At 38.6% G+C, this 21188-nt stretch overlaps 1 protein-coding gene across 3 annotated transcripts in view; it reads right to left on the reverse strand.

The window, feature by feature from the left end:
• The window catches only part of PPP2R5E (protein phosphatase 2 regulatory subunit B'epsilon), a 145194-nt gene that overhangs the window by 51750 nt on the left and 72256 nt on the right, over positions 1-21188 (reverse strand). For all 3 annotated transcript variants that reach the window (XM_072838869.1, XM_072838868.1, XM_072838867.1), the window contains exon 3: positions 14569-14765. In XM_072838869.1, the coding sequence (XP_072694970.1) occupies positions 14569-14765 (197 nt within the window). The remainder of the gene's footprint in view (positions 1-14568; positions 14766-21188) is intronic.

A 21188-nucleotide genomic window follows, 5' to 3' on the forward strand; every position in this document is an offset into this window, starting at 1 on the left:
TGGTTTAGCTGATAACTGTTATCATCAGTTGGTATAAATGTATTTAACAGACACTGACTGTTTCTGAAAATAATTTGATCCCTTTAGACTTTCAGTTTCTTTTTTTTTTTTTTTAAGATTTTATTTATTTATTCATGAGAGATCAGAGAGAGAGAAAGAGGCAGAGATACAGGCAGAGGGAGAAGCAGGCTCCATACAGGGAGCCCAAGGTGGGACTTGATCCTGGGTCTCCAGGATCACAGCCTGGGCTGAAGGCAGCGCTAAACCTCTGAGCCACTCAGGCTGCCCCAGACTTTCAGTTTCTAGAAAGATTAGAACACACTGACAACTGTATGGAAGAAAGGAATCTGTCCATAAGAGATCAAGAACAAGAAGCAACAGAATTTGAATACAGATCAAAGTAAATACAAGTAGTTTTGTGGAATTCGTCAATTTAGTTATAAGGAGACAAAGGGGGTAAAAATTAAAGTACTCTGTCTTTTGTTGTACTGTTTTTTACCTACTGCATGCCCATCAGATGAGAGAGATGCCACAAGGGCAGGAAAAGAGATGGGAAGGGTTTAAAGATGCACAGGAAATAGGAAGACATCTGAGTTGAGTCCCCTCCATGTACATTTCATATAAAGTTCAAAATCATAAAAAACTAATTAACAGTATTAATGTTAGGATAGTGTCGGGAGATAGACTTCAAAGCAAGAAAATCTGTGCCATTATCACAGTCCCATATCGAGGCATATTTTAAATAGGAGCTCTGGATGAGAAGGTGGCACTGGAGTTACTGAGTAGTGGGGCTTGTCTGAGGTGAGCCTGGTTGGCCTATTTCCTTCCCACCAACCCTGAACCATTCTCCTTTAATTGGTGCCTTTAGGTCTTTCTTTCGGGCTTGTCTAATTCTCCAAAGAAGAATCAACTATCTCTCAAACCAAGGCATAAGGGATCTGAGCGCTGAGTGGCAGGCAAGAGGGTCGAGGATCTTCCCATTCAATGGGCTCCACTACATTTAGAAAAAGTACCCGCTGCTCTCAGCAGTACCTAATGTCCCCAATCCTGATTCCCTCCAGCGTAGCCTCTGCTGAGAGTAAACCTTCAGTCTTTTGTTGCCTGGTTTTGGGGGAGTGAGGTGAGATTGGAAGTTCTAGCTATTTCTTACACAGACTTTCCACCAAGTCTCCTCTTTTTGCCTCCATGCAGCTTTACTGTGAAAGGCATCTTTGAACCTTCCTGCAGTTAATGTGGTGTGAATTGGCTACTTCCGGATATTCCCTGCTGCTGCTTCCAGCTTTTTCTCATCTGCCAACATAATGACCACCAGTTCATTTGCTTTCTAGTTTCCAAAATGTTGATTCTGAGATCTCCTCTCCATTTTGCTTTGTTCTTCTGGGTTTTATTTATTTTCAGTAGTTTTTGTCTGATTTCAGGAGGCAAAGGAAGCAAATATATAAATGCATGTATTCCATTCCCCTTACTCACTCAAAAGTTAGCAATTATTTCCTATTAAATTATATTTTCCATTCTCCAGTTAATTTCTACTAACTCAAGTAATTTAATTTTCTTATGTGAACATGTCAATCCCTTTTAATGGGAAAGAATCCAGTAGAACTGCAAGAAAACCAAATGGCAGCTGCTCTAACCATAGGCAAGGTAAAGTGATACCACCACCAGTTTTCTTTCTCAGAATTAACACCAACCACATTAATAGGTCTTAGTGTGAAACAAAATAGAAAAGAAAGCATATTCTGGATCTTGAAATCATGAATATACAAGTCACACAAATGCCTGAAAGTCATCATTTCACCTAATGAACAACACAAATCCCCACCCAAAAAAAAGTCAGATTAGAATTCAAGGTAGCATAAAACTGAATCCATGGCACAATGTTCTTCTCTATAATCACTTTTCTGTCCTCACTTCTACTAGGACTTCTGTTTCCAGGGCACTAGGATGTCCTTAATTTCACTTTTTCCAGTTATAAACAGAGCAGTTCTGACATCTCCCTAGATCTCAAATTCAATCTAGTCAAAACCAATCTCATCCTCATTGACCTCCACTTCCCTTTAGAATTCTCTTCTCACCTTCATCATTCTAAAGCCTTTAGAACTTTAACTCTTCCTCTCCTGAATCTGCTTTAAGTCCTTTTATTTATGCCTTCACAATGTCTCTTTGGTGCTACTGGTGGTGCTATTTTTAATAGTGGAAATTTGGATACAGCTTAAATGTCCCAAAATAGTTAAGTAGACAATCATATATCCTCATAATGGAATATTAGATAGCCACTAGAATGTTTTTTAACTTCATTTAATTACATTGAAAGCACGTTTACATCACAATGCTAAAGAAAAAAATTTTAATTAAAATCATATAATTATATATACTATGTAATAAAGTAATATAGTAAGATAATACAATTTATATATATATGAGATATTTATCCCATATATAGTAAGATTTGAGAAAAAATATTTAACAAGAAGAAAAAGGAAAAGAGTACAAAGATTTTCCTGAATGATGGCAATGTTCTAAGTCTGGGGTTATGGCTATATGAGTACATAGAATTATTAAACTCACTGAATAGTCACTGCCTAAGACCTGCTCTTAAAAATCTATGTTGTGAGTTAAGTATATCTGAATTCTTGTTTAATTTAAGAGAAAGCCTCATTTAAAAAAAAAAACGGACTAGAAGAAAATTGGCTAAAATGTGAACAGTGACTGCATTTAAATAACGAAACTATAGATAATTTTTTGTCCTCTGGTTTCAAATTTTCTTTGAAAAGCACAGGGGAAAAATATAAGAATGGGGCATTCCTTTTTTTTTTTTTTTGTATTCCTTTATATATTCTCCATTTCCTCTTTCTTTGCCATCATCTGACTAGATTGGGACAAGAGCCCTCTGCCATCAGCCATCCTGGGTTAAATCTGCCAGCCTTAAACCTCCTTAAAGCTGCTGGCAGAAAGGTACAGACTTTCTAGGTGGGGGCTACAGAAAGAAAAATAAGTATCATTTACATTTCATCTCCTGTTCAAAAACCTTAAGTCTCCTCTGCTTCACTTGCCAAGACCTCAGTAATCTAGACCCATCACTGCCTCTCGCCTTATTGCTCACAAGTCTTAAACATGAACCTTCCACTATCATTAGGCTTCTATTGCAAGACTAAACTTTGGTCAAAAATAATAATAATAATAAAATAAAAAATAAAAATAAATAAAAAATAAACTTTGGTCAAAATAAGAAGAACTTAAAAAAAAATAAGAACTTTTTTACCTGCTGTAGTGGTGGCAATAACTGTTAAATTAATTCTCTCTAGAGTCTGATAGCCTCACACAAAATCATCACAGGGAAATGGTATTTCACACAGAGACAACTATATTACACTGTCTCCAAAATTGGAAATGTAACAGTGAATCCAAAAGTGAAGATTGTTGATATTAAAATCTTAGAATCCAAAAATAGAGGTGTAAACACTGCAGTAGTCATAGTGCTTACTGTGTAGAAATACAGAGTGGGCCCTCGAACTGGCTGGTGTTTGCAGTCAAGCCCGCATGCCCCAAAGAGAGGCTAGCCACGCAATACCAGGTTTTTTGCCACATTTCATTGTGCAGGGACTTTGGCTCCTCAATTCTAAAAAGGTACTATAACTGCTAAATTAAGTACTTTCTATAAGAACCAAAGTGCCCAAGTTGATAAAACAGTAACAACATGGGGCTTTTTTGAGGACTCATATATTTTAACATTTGCTAAATCAACTAACGTTAAAGAAAAATTAAACCTCTTAAATATTGAATTAAAAAACACACAAAGTACTCGAGGCTTCTGATGTACATTTCCGGCAATTGTGTTCTTATTTGAAATCACTATAAACAAACAGGAAAATGCCCAAACTGTCACTGTCCCTTATTCTCGATGTGTCTCTCTCTGTCTCTGTGACCCTTGATTAGTAAGACAGACCTTGGGCTAGCTGGTGAGTTATGAAAACAAAAACACACCTGAATTAAATATGACCACAGATTAACATCACTTTTTACCCATGCATCTTCATAACAATCTGTAAGATACACCACTCAAAGGGAGGGCAAGACAGACAACTCTCCCTCAGGGGCCTCACAGAGGCACAATGGCCTCATCTTGGAGGGGAGGCTGGAGTACAGGTCTAAGTGCCTCAGAAAGAAGCCAAGAAAGGCTCTGGGGACAGAAATGGCCCATTCTCCCTGTTAGCTGCCATTTTAAATATGGATTTAAAGATTGCTGCCTTCTGATTACTTACCCCTCAAATAACTACTCCTACTTTCCAGAACAGGGCACAACGTATTCCCCAGTTTGTACCTACTGGCAGCACACATAACAAACTCAACTTTCCAGCACCTTCTCTATTGTTGAAACTCAACGAATTTTTCTAACATCTCTAGAGAAAAGGTCAAAAGTCCCTCAAAAGGAAGAGGCTTGCATTATTCCAGAGTATTCTATCCTATTCTCATAAAGGCCTTAACTTCTTCAGGTAGGGAAAATCCACAGTATTTCAAAGCAGCTCATTTAGTAGCTAACACTATCTGCCCAGCCCCTCGCTCCCTGTTTGTTACCTACATTTCTGAAGAGCCAAAGAAACATTATATTCTCTAATGTAGCTTGCTTACCCACATTATGAAAAGATAAACTTGCTCTCCAACTTACCAAATAGTTATAAACAGTCCTATTTTTGTTCCAGAACGTCCTCCCCACTATGTGTCACCCCTTGCCCTCCTGGCAATGTTTCTCCTTGCCCAGGACCTGCAGCTGCCTTAGGCTCCGGTCTTTCTAGTTTTCCCTTCACTGCTCAGCCAACCCCCACTTTCCTCTATTCATCATTGTTAACTGCATTTTAATTCTAGAAGTCTCTTATCTTATCCTCACTTTCCAAAAGCAGCTTCCTCCGCAGAAGTCACTGGATAGCATATTCCTTCTGGTTTTCATCTACAGATCAAGTTTGGCTTTTTGGCTTTTAATATTGGTGAGAAGCCAACTACCTCCTGGAAATGACCTGCTTGTTGTCTTCTTGCCAAATTCCTGCCTCAGGCATTACTGTCTCTGAGAATTCTACATTGAGGACGCTCATTTTCTCGGTCTTTTCCTGCTCACATGCATCATAGTAGTATAACCAGCTTTCTCCTTAGAGAATCAAGTAAGAAATCCCTCCCTCCCTTACTTCTGTCCTTGGCAGAGAGACGGTTGAACTACATAAACGAACAGCAAGTGCTAGAATTATCCGAGACCCACTTCTATGTATAAACCATAGGCTGTATTATCCAATCACATACATTTTTCTTAGATTTTTCCAGAAGTATTCCTTACACCTCTAACCATATTTTCAGTTTCAAGGTCAAATAAAAAGGTAGGAGGAAAGAGAAACCAAAACTTGAATGCAGTACTGTAATTCATCTTGCAGAATTTTGCTGCCAGCTTCAGGGCAGAGGGAAAGAAAGAGGGGGAGCATTCTTAGAGTGAGATGATAGTACTGGATACATCAGTGCTAGACAAGTCACAGCTGTCAAACAATTTTAAGTATATTGAAAACTCTGAACAATCTGTAAGGCAGTTAAGCCAGAAGGACTACAGCTTGTAAATGAAGCAAATAGCAATCATGAGTAGCTCAGTTGCTTCCTGAGTAAAAACCCACTCCTTAGCACATTTAAATTAAACCTAAACACATTAAAATCCCTGTCAGATTCCTTAAGAGAGAATGTTTGCGGGAGAGAAATGGTAAATTATTAATATAGACATGAATATGCAAGTACATCAGGAAAATGTTTATTTAGGTAAACTAAGAGTGGTATATATACACATGTATATATAATTATACACACACAGCCCCATGTAGATTTACAGGGTCCTCCAAAAAAATTTTTTTAAAGGCTCGAAAATGAAATTTCCCACAGAGAATTAAAATTTTAAGTCAACAGAGAAAAGATATGGGAAGTTACTTTTAAGAGACCAAAACAACGACAACAACAACAAAAACTTTCAGGCTATCAAGACTTTCCTGTAACCAGAAAACCTGATTAATCCATCTAAAGAAAGAAAACAAGTCTAGCAAGGGTGGTAGAGGTAAGTACCATGACTAATGATAGCAATAACAACATCACAACCTTATAAAGTCACAGTGGGTTAACAAACTTAAAAAAGTGAAAACTCATCTAAGATCCCTGCTAAGAAAGTAGTAGGAGTGGGCCCAGGTCTGTCCATCTATACCACTTTCCCAGGAAGGACAACAAAAAGTACATACTTAGGTGCTTCCAAGGATTAGGGGCCATCACAGAGATGGAGGGATGTTCAAATCATCTAACTCCCTTGTTCCAAATTCAAGCTAAGCAAGCAACGTAAGAATGCCTTGGCTGCTGGTTGAGCTTGCCTGCTTCTAATGGTGAGACAGAGAAGTATATGGGGAGCACATGAACTTAGGAGATAGCATCATCTCAAGAACTGTAATTAGGGTGGAAGAGAGGAGAGTTTTGAACTACATGGCCTCCCCTTCTTCACTCTCCAAATACCATTCACTCTCACATACCAGGAGGGAGTGGTAGAGAAGGAAAAACGGGGTTAAGAAGCACTCTTAATTCAAGAATAACACAAAGGCAGGGTAGTGAGGTGGTGAGAGGAGAGAGTGAAAGGGAAGCTGTTTCTTCTTAAGTTCTTAAGTAAAATGAACATTTAATCCTGAAGCCTACTATTCTGGCCTTGTCAGAAGCAGCAAGAAATCCAGGGAAAAGCTAATCAAAAGCCTTATCACCTATTTATTTAGAAGTACTCCATGAAAAGATTACAGTACAGAGAAAGTAGTCCAATCTTTGGGTTTTAGTCCTCATTCCTATTGTAAAGAATGATTCTAGGAAAGTATTAGGCATAGCAGTTAAGAGTTTTGGCTCTGGAGCCAGACAGCTCAGATCAAATCAGCTCTGCCAATTACCCAGGTGAATAGCTCTGGGCAAGTTTCTTAACCTCCCTCTACTTCCTTTAAATCATCTGTAAAATAATCTATAATGCTACTATCTACCTCACAGGGTTGTTGTTGTGAAGACTGAATTAACGCATATGTTATAGTGGCTGCAGATAATTATGCTGCTAACCACGGAAATTGTACAGGTGCTGGTGATCTTCTGTTAGTACACACCTTTGTGAAGAAATTCTAAGGATTAAGTATTTGTCTACTAACTCTAAATTGTGAAACTATTATAACAACCTACTAAAACTGACACAAGATAAAACAGAAAATCTAGAGTCACACATGTTTTTAAAAAATCGAACTCATTACCAGAAGAAACCTTCCAACAGAGAAAACCACAGGCCCAGATTGGTGAAATCATTCTAACAACTTCATTTTTTATCTTTAGTTACTGCCATAAATGGGAAGACCCTGCTCCTTTCCAATCTTATATATTCCAAGAGAGCAGCATCTAGCAGAGCACTGCAATGTGGTAAAATCAAGTTTAAACCATTCTAGAGATAGATGTATCTTTGAATATTGACTCAAAAGCTATGGATCTTCTACCACAAAAATACACACAAGACATTCAAAATTCTGCAGTCAACATCAGAGGATCCATGCACTCTATGAGTCTCTATAGACACCCTAAGATGCTAAACGAATATTAGTAAGTGAGCATTAACCAAAGAAGGAAAATACTATTGTTTAAGATTTATGGTCATTAAGGAAAGGGACAAAATGCCTGCTAGTTTCTCTACCCTCTGATAAATTACAAATGGTAACAATCTGCTCCTAACCTTGAGCAGAGAACACTTTCTGATCTCATTCTAAAAATGTCTTTTGATAAGCTTCATTATCATAACTTTAAACTCTTTTCTAAGTACTAAGGAATTCTTTACTTTCTAATTTAATTCTCAAGTCCTATCTCTTAGACTTATCCTATTTTCAAATTTTGCCAATAATTTAGTTCCAATAATTTAATAATTTAGGCATTTAGTTCCCAGATGCCTTTTCCAGATATCACTCAATTCTCTCCCATTATTTATATTTTCAATAGAGCAAAACAGCCCATCTCCACCACCATCACCCCCACATGGGTCAGATCTTATCTCCTTTGAGTCTGAAGAGTCACCTCCAAGGCAAATTCTGGACAGGACGTATGGTTACATTCTTTATCAGATACCAGAAGATAAAAAATGGAAATTTCATATTCCCCCCTGGTAGTTATCATTCCCAAGGCTACTTTAGATAGTTATTTTATAAAAAAAACTCTCCGTCCTTCAGCCAATAAAGTATGTATGTAGTGAAGTTAACAAAGCACTCCTAAAAGTCTGTACAGGCAGACTCTGAGACCTTTAATTGTAACTTTATAATTTTCTACAAAACCAGATTTTTCTATTAAGTGGCAAACCAGAGCTGTGACTTCCAGTTCAATCAAAAGATATATCAAAGATAAAACACTTACTTAAATAACCAAATGATAGGGTATAATTTGAGAGTAGGAAAAGCAAAGCTAATGGTGGCCAAGAAACAATAATTAGGGCTCAAGGAAAGACTTCAAGAGAAAAGAAGAAAAAACTGTCCAAAATATTTTATCTTAAAACTATATTACCTCTGGGGAAAAAATCACATATTCTACATATTGAGGTATACAGAAATTTAACCACAGATTAGGAGTGGGGGCAGACTTTGAAACCAATAAAGCCAAGTCATAAGGACTAGCAAAATATGTTGCACAGTCAGTGCAACAAGGTACACTTTCTGCAGGAAAGAAATGATAGGATTGTATTCTAACGAAGATTCCACCACTGTATATGCAATCACTACCTTCAGTTATCATCTCAACTTCCTTCTACCTCATCTACCTCATGTGCTCCTCAACCCACTAGCTCCCACCTCCACCACCGCACAAAAGCACAATGATTTCCCAGTACCACCTAGAATTCCATCATTGTTCTTTTTCTCTCTTGCCCTCCTCCCATACTGATAATTACCAATCTTTCCACATCTAGGTCTCCCTTAACCTCCAAGTTAACACATCAAAAGTCAATTCCTCAGCTTCCATCCAAACCCTGCTCGTCCTCCTGCAGTACCTTTCTCAAACAACAGCACAACAAACCACCTAAATCGCCAAGCTATCCTACACCCCTTCCTCTCTCTCACACTCCAAACACTCACAAATGCCAAGTGACTTCAATTTTACCTGCTAAGTGAGGCTCAAATGCCATCCTTCATCTCCTTCTCTACTTCCACACCTATGCTTGCTATAGGCTCTCCACAACTTCTCTACAAGAACAGTTTCCGAATGATTCCTCTCTACCTTCAGTATCAGCCCCCACCAATCTCTCTGGCCCCCCTGCCATTGCAATACAAACCTCACCATGTCACTCAACTGCTTCAAACTTTTCAATGGTTATCCACTGTCTGTGAGGTTCTTTCAGGATCTGGCCCACATAAACAGCTTCCACTGTCACCATTCACCTCCTCCCACTCCCAACACACACACACATACACACACACACACACACACACACACGTGTGCATGCACACAATGCTGTGACAACACAGCACTACTGTGTTTCTTGGAATATAGCACAGGATTTGGCAACTCCTTTGCACCACGTAATTCTCTTTTTCATTTCAACACTATTTCAGCCACTTGGAAAACACGCATTCACCTTTAACATTCTACTGAGGCTTTACTCACTTTGTAAATAGCTTTCCTTGACCATCTCTACTTACCTCTGAGTAACTGTCCCTCTCTCTAATCCTTCCTTACCTTGTACTTCCTCTATAAATGCACATATGACATTTTCTTATTATTTGTTCACAAATATCCATTCTACCTGATTTTGAGTTTGTTGATAGAGCAGGGCCCTGCCTTTTGTTATCATCAAAATGTAAAAGAGCGGCTCTAAATCTTTCGGTAAACTTTATCTGGAATTAACTAAAATAATGTCTTCACCAATGAGATTTCATCTCACTCTCAAACTATAACCAGAAGAGCCATTTTTGAAAAGGAAAATGTATAGATATAAAGAATATAAAATACACAGAATTCAAGTTTGGGGGGGGGGATGGATTAAGCACAATATTACTTGGAAAGCCAGAAATTCTAAGTCTCCAATGGATGCATGGCAACAAAACCAAAAAGAAAACATTAGCATAATGTGGTAAAAATACTCCCTCAAGGACAGAAGCCTGACACTTGAGATGATACAAAGCAGAATGTGCCAAAGCCTGAAGGAACTACAGGCCCTGATTCTCATTTTTCCATCAGATATGCTCTCATGAGAAATACATACCTAAGCAACTATTTTGGAAGCAGAATCCATTCTAACTTTCTTTGGCTGTGTTGACCAAAAGAGCTAAGTCTTCAGAGCTGGGACGCGAGGGCCACCATCATCAACCCGCTCCATTTACAACAGGAGAAAGTGGGGCTTGAGAGAAATTACTTGCCCAAAATCTCACCACCAGTCAAGTGAAAGATGAGAAATGAGGAAAGTGACTTCCACAAATTCTGCCTGGGGTGCTCTCCACTACCCAGCACTATTCTTCTGCAGGTAAGCCGGGTGCTACATTGTTTTATTTTATTTACAACTTTAGAGCTGTACTACTTTCTTAATTCTAACAGCCTGGAGGCGGTATCCAGACTTCATTTAAATGCTAAAAATGGCTTCCACAACTCATAGATTACTTTTATCTGTCACTCTTTCCTTGCCATAACGGGATTAGAACACTCCAAAGAAAAGTCTCTTCAGGTTAAATCAAAGGCTTCTGGTAACAGTGCTGACACCAGAACATGTCATCATAAATTATGACTCATCCAAGTTTATAAAACCTAGCTATAATTTCATTGATATTTCACTAAAGCACCCCCATTTCCTTCACTAGTCCTAGTGAAGCAGCTGCATTTTACAGTAACAAGATAGACTAGGTGGGGACAGTGACGTTTGTTCGACAGATCATCTTGGAATTACAGAATGTGAGAACCACTGAGGCAACGGACTACATACAAGACATCCAGTTGACAGCATCTTAAGTTCACAAGCAGGAACTCTGGGTCCCACCAATGATTGTAAAATCGAGTACCTCATAACAGAATAGTCAAAACATAATAATAATATTTCTGACTGAATGCTTGCCATGTTTTAAAGCTTTATACACATCATTACTGCCAATCCTCATGAAAAGCACCAAAAGGCAGGTATGATACAAAGTGAGCAGTGGCAGCGCCAGGATTTCTATATACAAGGGGCCTAAGAGGTAGCAATATGGAAGGGAATAGAAGACACCAAGTGGGGACTTGGTTCCAACCCTTTTTACACAGAGCCATGAGCACCTTGCTTGCTAGACTGTATGTATAACTGAGGTGGTAAGAACCTTGATGTACAAACAAAGCACAATAATTTTGCTTAGGCAGAGTATTTACAGAGCAGTGTAGGAAGGACCGTGGCTACCCTTCCCCCGATCCCATGTATGTCTCAGTACCACACAAAAACCCAGGGTTCCAAAGATGGAGGGCACCATCCACAGTGATGGAGCAAGTTAAGTGTGGCCACAGCTGGCACGTGAACCCAGGTCTGTGTGGTTGCAAAGTCTTTTCTCTTTCTACTCTCCCACACTGGCTCTTGCTCTGTAAATGCCCCCACGTTGTCTAAGAACCCTGTAAAATTAACAGCTACAATTTCACAAATCTTGAGATATGAAAAATAAACTATACCTCTGAAAACCTTAAACTACCATCTAGAAAGTAAATTTTCTAATGTCCTAGAACAGCATGTGTGCCATAGATTTAACACCTCCTAAGGCAGGGCTCAAGTATATTTTTAAAATACATTCACACACAACTGATAGGAGACTTTAAAAAAAAAAATTGGGGGGTAGCGAGTTGGGGGAGGGTAGCAGAGAAGGGAAAAGAGTCTCCTTTAAAAAACCAAAGCTAGCGGTGCCTGGGTGGCTCAGTGGTTGAGCATCTGCCTTTGGCTAAAGTCGTGATCCCAGGGTCCTAGGATGGAGCCTACTTCTCCCTCTGCCTATATCTCTCATGAATAATAAATAAATAAAATCTTAAAAAGAAAAAAAAAAAGACCAAAGTTTGGTTTAAAACCAAGCTGGTTTCATAAGAATAAAAGAATTTTTGATTATGACAAATACTGGGTTTATTTATTTATTTTTTTAAAAGATTTTATTTACTTATTCATGAGAGACACAGAGAGAGAGGGGCAGAGACACAGGCAGAGAGAGGGAGAGACACAGGCAGAGAGAGAGAGGCAGAGACACAGGCAGAGAGACATGAAGCCTGCAGGAAGCCTGACATGGGACTCGATCCCCAGTCTCCAGGATTACGACCTGGACTGAAGGCAGTGCTAAACCGCTGAGCCACCCAGGCTGCCCCAAATACCGGGTTTATAAACTGAATATAATCCAATGACATTCAATAGCTTAATCATAATTCAAGAGCCTGAAATGCCTACATTTAGGAAAGAATTCATTCACTCACTCAACAAACTCCAGGTAGGCCTGTGCTAGGAGGTATTACAGAGGCCATGAGATGTGCAGGACACAGTTCCTGCCTAGAAGCATTATAGTCCAATTAGAAAATTTGGATAAACACATATGAAAAAATTAAAAAGCCGCAAATGAACAAATTCCCAAAGGCTGGATTGTCAAGAAGTGGAGGAACTGAAGGAAGGAGACAACTTGGGGCTTTTCGGTATCAGTAGTGGCACTTTAAGCCAAGTCTGGAAAGGAAGGGGAGAATCAGAACTAGAGGCAGGGTCAGGAAACACTTGAAGGTCCAGAAACAGGGGGTAAGAAAGGCTACTAAAAAAGACAACAAATCAGTAAATATACAGATGTTCTCACACAAGGGCAAACTGCCATATATATATGAATATTCGTAGGATAGTGGTTAAATAAATTATGGTGCATCCAACGGTGAAGTATTACACAGCTTTAAACCTAAATAAAACACTGATGTGCTTATTTGTACTGATATGTATTATATATTGATAAGTAAAAAAAGCAAGTACAGGTAAGTGTGTTTTGTATGCCACCACTTGTGTATTTATACCTATCTGCTCATATACGCTTATGTATTCATGGACTATCCATGGAATGATACAGAAGTAAGTTATAAAACAGTGGATACCTCTGTCGGCTGAGGACACAGGTAAGTTAAAACCAATAGGCCATGCTCTGTAGAAACTAGATAAACTAGAGAAAACCCTTAATATCAGGTTAAGAAGTTTAGAGAGCATGCAAACTCTAGAGCAGGGCTTCTCAACAATGGTACTACTGACATTTAAGGCCAGATAATTCGTTGTTGGGGGAACCATCCTGTGCAGCATGAGGTTTAGCTGCATTCCAGCCTCTCTCAACTGGATACTGGTAGCATGCCCCTGCAACCCCTGGTTGTGACTGCCAAAAATGTCTCTAGACATTACCAAAGTACCTTGGGAAGCAAAATCAGCCCTGGTTGAGAACCACTGCTCAAGAGCTACAATGTTAATAGTTAATCTACAAAATATTCTGCTACTATATTCTTGTAAATTAACAACAAATGCAATATACACTCAGATATAGACCTGAGAAATACATTGGACATTGTTTTGAAATGATCTTCATACATCAGTCATTGTTTCTCAAGTTATGATATTCACATCCCTTCCCAAATTTGAACTATTCATTTTTAAGCACATCTATTCCATCACAGACGTCTCTCTTCTGTATTTGTTGAATACAAAGGATAAAAGTTGAATTGAAAAGCTAGACAGATTTTCAGCAGTAGAGAGAGTGGGCCAGATTCTCCAAAAGGCTTCCCAGGGGTGCCCTGACCCTTTTGGATCTCTGTGGCATAATTTCACCAGTTGGAAGAAGAGCTCCACTTCCCCCAAAGAGCACATACTCTCTAGATGCAAGATCTTCTGGGATGCCAAGGAAGGCAATTTTCTCACAGAAATCTATCAGAAAACCATATTTTGGCTCAGTTTTTTAAAAACTAATATAATTACTGACCCAGTAAGAACATAATTACTTCCATTATGCTAATAATGTTTTTCCTCATAACTCCTAATGACCAAAGTGCAAGAAGATACTGTTCAAAAATAATGAAAGATATCACCCTTGATTTCAAGATTATAAAGACAATGATTAGTTTATAAAGCCAGGACAGGCTTTAACTAGATTCTACAAATCACAATTTTATTAAGGTTAAAGCTATTTCTAATTTACCACAATGAACAGAGAGAAAAAAAAAATCAAGACATCCAACGGGCTTGAATATCTTTCAAACACAGATCTAAAACTCGTGTTGATTTTCCTGTGTCTTGTTTTTTCTCATTGCCAGAAATCCAAGAATACCCTGGCAATCCTGGCTTCATATTTTGAAGTCATTGATTCCTCCGTACTGTTGTAGGTGAAAAATTCTGGATTTCATTCTCTAGAAATCATACTCTTCAAATTCTAGTATTATTCCAACTACTTTAGCTTAGCTCTCAGAAGGCTGGCTCTCATTTGTGGAGGTGACCTCCAGTGACCTGACTGTAATAAATACACCTGTGAGTCGCTATGGAAGGTGCTTAAAAGTGTCCGCGGCGAAAAAAAAGAAACTCACCATTCTAACTACTTCAGGGTAAGTCTGCTCTGTCAAACAGCCTCTGCTTATTGTAATGTAGTCCACCAGTTCATTAAGAGTGGAGCGCTTGTATTCTTTCATTTTAAGATCAGATAGCGTGTCCATGAAGTCAAAAATGACACAGCACTGCTGAAGTTTCTTTAGGAACAGTTCAGGCTGCTCTGAGGATGGAACGTCTAAGAAAAAAAAAGGAAATGGTGTAAGTCTGTCATCAATTTCTAGGTAACAGGAATTCTCTGTGAAAGTTACTTCAAAAGCAAGCTCAAAAAAATAAGAATTCACATGACAACAGTGTTCTTTTTAACAATTACACATGGGCAGGAGGGGATACCACAGCCACTACTTCAGAGATCTTGTCTTTGAAAACTACATGGTACCAATACCATGCACAGCATTTGCTATTCCACAACCAAAGATTGACCAAAATCCCAAGAGCCATTAGAAAGTTGAAGCAAATTTTAACCAAAAACACCCCCATGTCAAAACCCCTGAGCCAAAAACACTGAAAAAGGTCAAACTTCCCATTATAAGGTAAAGCCATAAGTTTTCACTGTTGGTTTAAATTAGTTTTACTAAAAAAATTTCAAAGCAGAAATGTCAGTAACTTCATTTTAATTTCACGCTGACATCCTTGGTATTTAAAGCAACTGTTGTATGTGTGTGTTTATATTTTTTGTTTTGTTTTGGCTTGACGTCTATGAAGTTTCTTTGTCAAGGAAACTTGAAAAAAACAACAAAATGAAGTAATATCAATTCTCTCAAAAAGAACACACCAGTAATGGGACAATAAGAGCAAACTCTACTTTTAAATCAATACTCTCTCTTTTGACCCATCTTATTCCCTTACAGTGGGAGAAAACCACTAGCATCTTCATTAATATGTTCTCAGAATAAACATCTGTTCTTTTTCCACAAACGGCACATCAGATATTTGGTTTGGTGTCATTTCTAGAAACTAGATAAAAATTTTACATTCAAATTCCCCAGTTAGAATGAAAACATGATCTACAGCTGGACTTGAAACACACCAAGTTGTAGATAATCCATTCCATTCCTGTTTTACTTTCACTACTTTATTCCCCAAACTGGAACTTCTCCTGCAAGGGCAATGAAATTATGACCAGAGCAGGCTCCTGCCTTCATCCAAGGTGATTAACTCATTAATCCTCAAGACACTCTTAGAAGTAAGCAGGTGGCATTATTATTCTCTATTTTTCCAAAAAGAAAATTAGACACAGTCACTGAGGTCCCACAATGAATGAATTATGAAGCTGGGCATAGTGCCCAGGTCTCTAGCCACATTTCCACATTCCCTCTGTACTACTCAAGGACTTTAAACAATGGCCAGTCACTTGCGGCTACTCTCAGTTACCAGCCTCCCGGTAAATGCTTTATAGCAGCCCTAAAGCATGGGTCACCTATGCTCTGGAGGTAAGTGCAACAATTAACAGGACTCACCTTACAACCACCAGTAGCCCCAGCAGAAGGAGTGAGACTTAGGCTCCTATTCAAAAGGTCCACATGACTCCTCTCCACAACTCCCTTCCCTTGTTCACATCCTACAACCCAAGTGCTAGCCCAAGTAACAAGGGCTTCATAGATAATTCTCCCAAAACACTGCCTACTAACATCAACATTAAGGTAAGCCTAGATGAGAGTGGACAGGACACCTGAAAACATAGGATTTCTCTACCAGATACGAGGGAACAAGAAGTAGTCAATATTTTCAAAGGTATTTAGGACATCACTGCTAGTCTTAGCAAAAACCAGATGTAAATTTAGAAATTATTCTTAAGCAGTACATTTCCCCTCCTACCACCACCCCCACAGGTCTCTAAAAGCTAATGTATCTTATAGTCAAAAAGACTCTGGGATTTGAGTTAAGCCGTAAGATGTCTTATTCCATGCCCCTACACTGAACCACTTTCAAAAAAGAAAAAAAAAAAATCTAGCTTTGGACTCTAAGAACTAAATTTAGTCAGATCAAGCTTTCTCTGTAATTGCTACCTGCTTCAAATGTTCAAAGTTTAACTAATTTTTTTAAAAATACTAAACAAGGCTGCTTACGAACATGGCTAAATATCCTTAAACAATGACTGGTTATATGCAAAAGACCATTATGGTTAACTACTGAAATCAGACCCCATACCTCAAAGTTGAATGGAAGTTTTGATGCTGCATAGGGAACAAAACGATCTTATTAATGTAACATTAAGGCGAAAATCTTTAGAAGAAAATTTAATTAATCCTATTTTTGCTACAGTAACTTTGATAAAGCTTTAAAAACAGACCATCTACATGGAGAACTGCATAACTCAACACACAGGAATTATGAAAGCATCTATAAATGATAGCCTTTCCTCCAAAAAGCAAACCATCATTAAAGTAGGGACAACAATGATTAATCTTTGTGGTCACTGCAATAATATTCAAGAGACTCATATATTAGGTTATTTTAAAAATTCAGGCAATTAACATTTAGTCTTTTTTTTTTCATGTTAGGCAGTTGAAATTTATGCTTTATCCAAATTGATGTAATGTCATAGGCAAATGTGAAGCAGGCTATCCATCTGCCTAATGGAATAATGACAATAGCTTACATTTACTAAGCACTACAGGCTACATTTATTATGTACTATGTACTATTCTAAGCATTTTCACATACTGTATCTCATTTAATCCCACCAACAATCCTATGCAGTAGGTACTATTTCCAATTTAGCAGATGAAGAAATCAAGATACCAAAAAAGTCAATGACTTGCCCAGAATCATATAGCTAACAAGCAGTGGAAACAGGATTCAAACCCAGACAGACTGACTCCAGAACCAGGACTCTTCACTACTATGCAACAAACTCAATATAAGGCATATCACATTTCATAAAACTGGGTATACAGAGATAAGAAGAGGAAGAACACAGAAAGAAATCAACAAATTAATCTCCAACATGTCTCATTTATAAAGAATCTATCTCCCCTCTAGCTCATTCCCAAGATTAACACATACAGCAATAGGCATTCTTTATCCTTTATCATAGACTAAATTATTCTAAGATGATCTCCTCTCCCTAAAGAACTGAAGTAATCAAGATTCACTGAAAGAAAAAGAGTGAGGAATGTTCCTCAAAGAGCCAATTCCATTATAACAATTAAATTTTTTTTTTTCATTCTCACTGAAGGAAGACCTAAATCATAAATCAGTCTGAGCAAAGGGCTCCTCTTATAATGTCTGGCCCCTGGATTGCCTCAAATAGCTATGTTGCTCCCAAACTCTTTGTCTCATCTCTTAATCCCAGTGAACTATATAAAGGTATGAAAATGTAGACCAGGCCAGGATCAGAGAAGAAACACTTAGAGTAATCCAAAAGATTTCAATGATATAAGTTTGATATAAGTTCTGTCTAGGGAACCAGTCCCAGAAGCAGAATAAATAACTTTATGAAGAAACATGTATAAAAAGTATTAGGTACTAGGGACATAAAGAAAACACCAAAAAAAAAAAAAAAAAAAAAAAAAAAAAAAAAAAAACTCCACCATAAATGATAAAAAGAAGACATTAGATAGGCAATACATTTTGACCATAATGCACTAACATTAGATTTTAACAATTCAAAATGACCCACCTCCCAAATCCAAGCTACCTGAAAATCTAAACACCTCTAAAGCAACTCAGATAGAAAGAGGGGGAAAAATTACAGACATTTAAAAATAAATGTAAATTAGAAAAATTAAAGGTCATCTTAAAATCCCAAAGGAGACCAGGCAGTATGCTTATGCCATCTCTTCCAATGGAAGCCTCTGGTCTACACAGGCCATCCCTCCCCCCAGGAGAAGAATTCTACAGGATCATAACCATAAATAATGAGGAATCAATAAGTGGTTATGTAATACCATGAAGGTCATTAGCACAACCACCCATCCATTAATGTTAGTATTTGTTTAAATGAGAAATAACTGCTCCAACTATCATAGCTTGATAAGATTTCTAAGGTCAGATTCTACTGCTCTGGAACAACTCTGAAAATTACATTGATTTGTAGAATATGTTTCTCACCCAAGAATATAAAAGTAACCAGCTAAGTGGTCAATCTACTTGGCAGTTACATTTCTCACCACACTGTCCCTCTTTTTCCTTTTTAGCATTACGTATTTTCTCCCATATGCCTTCCTCTCTCTCTCTCTCTCTCTCTCTCTCGTCCTCTCTCTCTCTCTCTCGTCCTCTCTCTCTCTCTCTCTCTCTCTCTCTCTTTTTGGAAAGACTTATTTACTTGAGAGAGAGAGAGAGAGAGCATAAAAGCAGGAGAAGGACAGAGGGAGAAGCAGACGACTCAGCCCGATGTGGGGCTGGATGCCTGGATCCTTGAGATCATAATCTGAGTTGAAGGCTGTCATTTAACTGACTGAGCCACCCAGGCGCCTCTCCCATATGCCTTTTCTATTACCATCCCCCAACATTCTCCTATCAATTTTCATCAATAAGCTGGGAGAAACGACTACTCCTAAGGTGTTCATACCCAAATAATTTTAAAATTTACAAGTACAAAAAGGGATGGGAACATGGACACAGAATTCAACAGCAGAGGGAAGATGCAAGTTCAAAGAGACAAGGGCAGCCCCGGTGGCGCGTGGTTTAGCGCCGCCTGCAGCCCGCCTATGTGGTCCTGGAGACCTGGGATCAAGTCTCACGTCAGGCTTCCTGCATGGAGCCTGCATCTCCCTCTGCCTGTGTCTCTGCCTCTCTCTCTCTCTCTCTCTGAATAGATAAATAAATCTTAAAAAAAAAAAAAAAATTAAGAGACAAAGATTCTCAGGGCACCTGGGAGGCTCAGTTGGTCAAGTATCAGACTCTTGATTTCAGTTCAGGTCATGATCTCAGGATTGTGAGATCAAGCCCCGTGTCAGGCTCTGTGCTAGGTTAAGATTCTCTCTCTCTATCAACCACTCACTCCCTCTCAAGAGAGAGAGAGAGAGAGAGAGAGAGGGAGAGGGAGAGGGAGAGAGAGAGATGCTCCTTGTGTCCAAAGAACTATATACATTTTAGTCACAGCCCAACCCCCGTAGGGGATTGCACACATTATATGCACACACATACACTTCCCCTCCCCCTCACTATGATTTCAAGGACTGGTTGTTTATTAGATGTTTGTCTGGAACTGGAAAAAGCAGCTCATTCCTTAGCTTCCATCATTCCATCCCATCTGATGTTTGGGGCACAGGATCATGGATCCAGTATTAGCCCATCTTCCCTCAAAGCCTAACTCAGTCAGGATTTGCAAAGCAAAAAGTCGCAAAGGTAGAAGAATTAAAACAAAAGTAGGTATTCTTGGGTCTGGTGCCGTAAGACTCCATTCAACTGAAGCTGCTGAAAATCAGAACATTAAATTCACACTTGCAAATAGGCCAACCAAATAAATAAAGAAGGCCCACATCATTATAACACTTATTAGCTATGTCTTCATAGGAAAAAATGCAAACTGATTAAAAAAAAAAAAAAAAGATGTGGGTTGGTAACCTGTTCACACATAGGCTATTAAAATAAATGTGGAAATATAGTGAATAAATATTTCTAAAAAATTATGCTTGCCCTGGAAGCTAAGCAGTAACATTATTTGACCTCCTAAAGAACAATATTTATAACGAATTATTTCAATTCAAAAGATCTGAAATAAAATCCTCTTAAATTAACAATGCTTTTCATCTGAAAATGTCCTAAGCTATTACTGGGCCCTTTTAAATGCAACTCTCACAAAAAAATAAAGGTACCAGCACATATGAGAATATAAACATGGTCTTTGATTCCCCACTCCCAACTCATCTCTTAGAACTTTCCCTAAGGTGTATAAATCCCCATCCATGTATGCTATCAGTCCCTCACACACAACCCTCTAAAACTTCAACAAAGTCAATGAGAAAAGCATATGAACCTATATTTACAGAAAACTAGTTTCACAGTAGTAATGAGAGCTTAGCACTAAAATACAACCTTGAAGACCTGAGGCATGGTCTGTTAGTACAAGTGATAAAATGCCTAACTAACTGCCTGACCTTATGCTCTGTCCAAATCCTTGCCACCAAGTTTACTTCTAAACACAGATACAAGAAGCATTCTCTTTAAATTAGAGAGGGTGACAAAACATGAGAGACTCCTAACTCTGGGAAACGAACAAGGGGAGGAAGGGGAGGAAGGGGAGGAAGGGGAGGAAGGGGAGGCGGGCGGGGGGATGGGGAGACTGGGTGACAGACACTGAGGAGGGCACCTGATGGGATGAGCACTGGGTGTCATACTATATGTTGGCAAACCGAACTTCAATTAAAAAAAAAAAAGCAGGGATCCCTGGGTGGCGCAGCGGTTTGGCGCCTGCCTTTGGCCCAGGGCGCGATCCTGGAGACCCGGGATCGAATCCCACGTCGGGCTCCCGGTGCATGGAGCCTGCTTCTCTCTCTGCCTCTCTCTCTCGCTCTCTCTCTGTGACTATCATAAATTAATAAAAAATTAAAAAAAAAAAAAGCATTCTTTTTGTAGTGCATTATTTTGGGAAAACTGAATGGAATCCTATTTTTATTAGTGAACTATGCTTAAATTAGGAATTGTTTTTGAC

The sequence above is a fragment of the Canis lupus genome, chromosome 9 (genome assembly GCF_048164855.1).
Source record: "Canis lupus baileyi chromosome 9, mCanLup2.hap1, whole genome shotgun sequence".
NCBI classification, from domain to species: domain Eukaryota; kingdom Metazoa; phylum Chordata; class Mammalia; order Carnivora; family Canidae; genus Canis; species Canis lupus.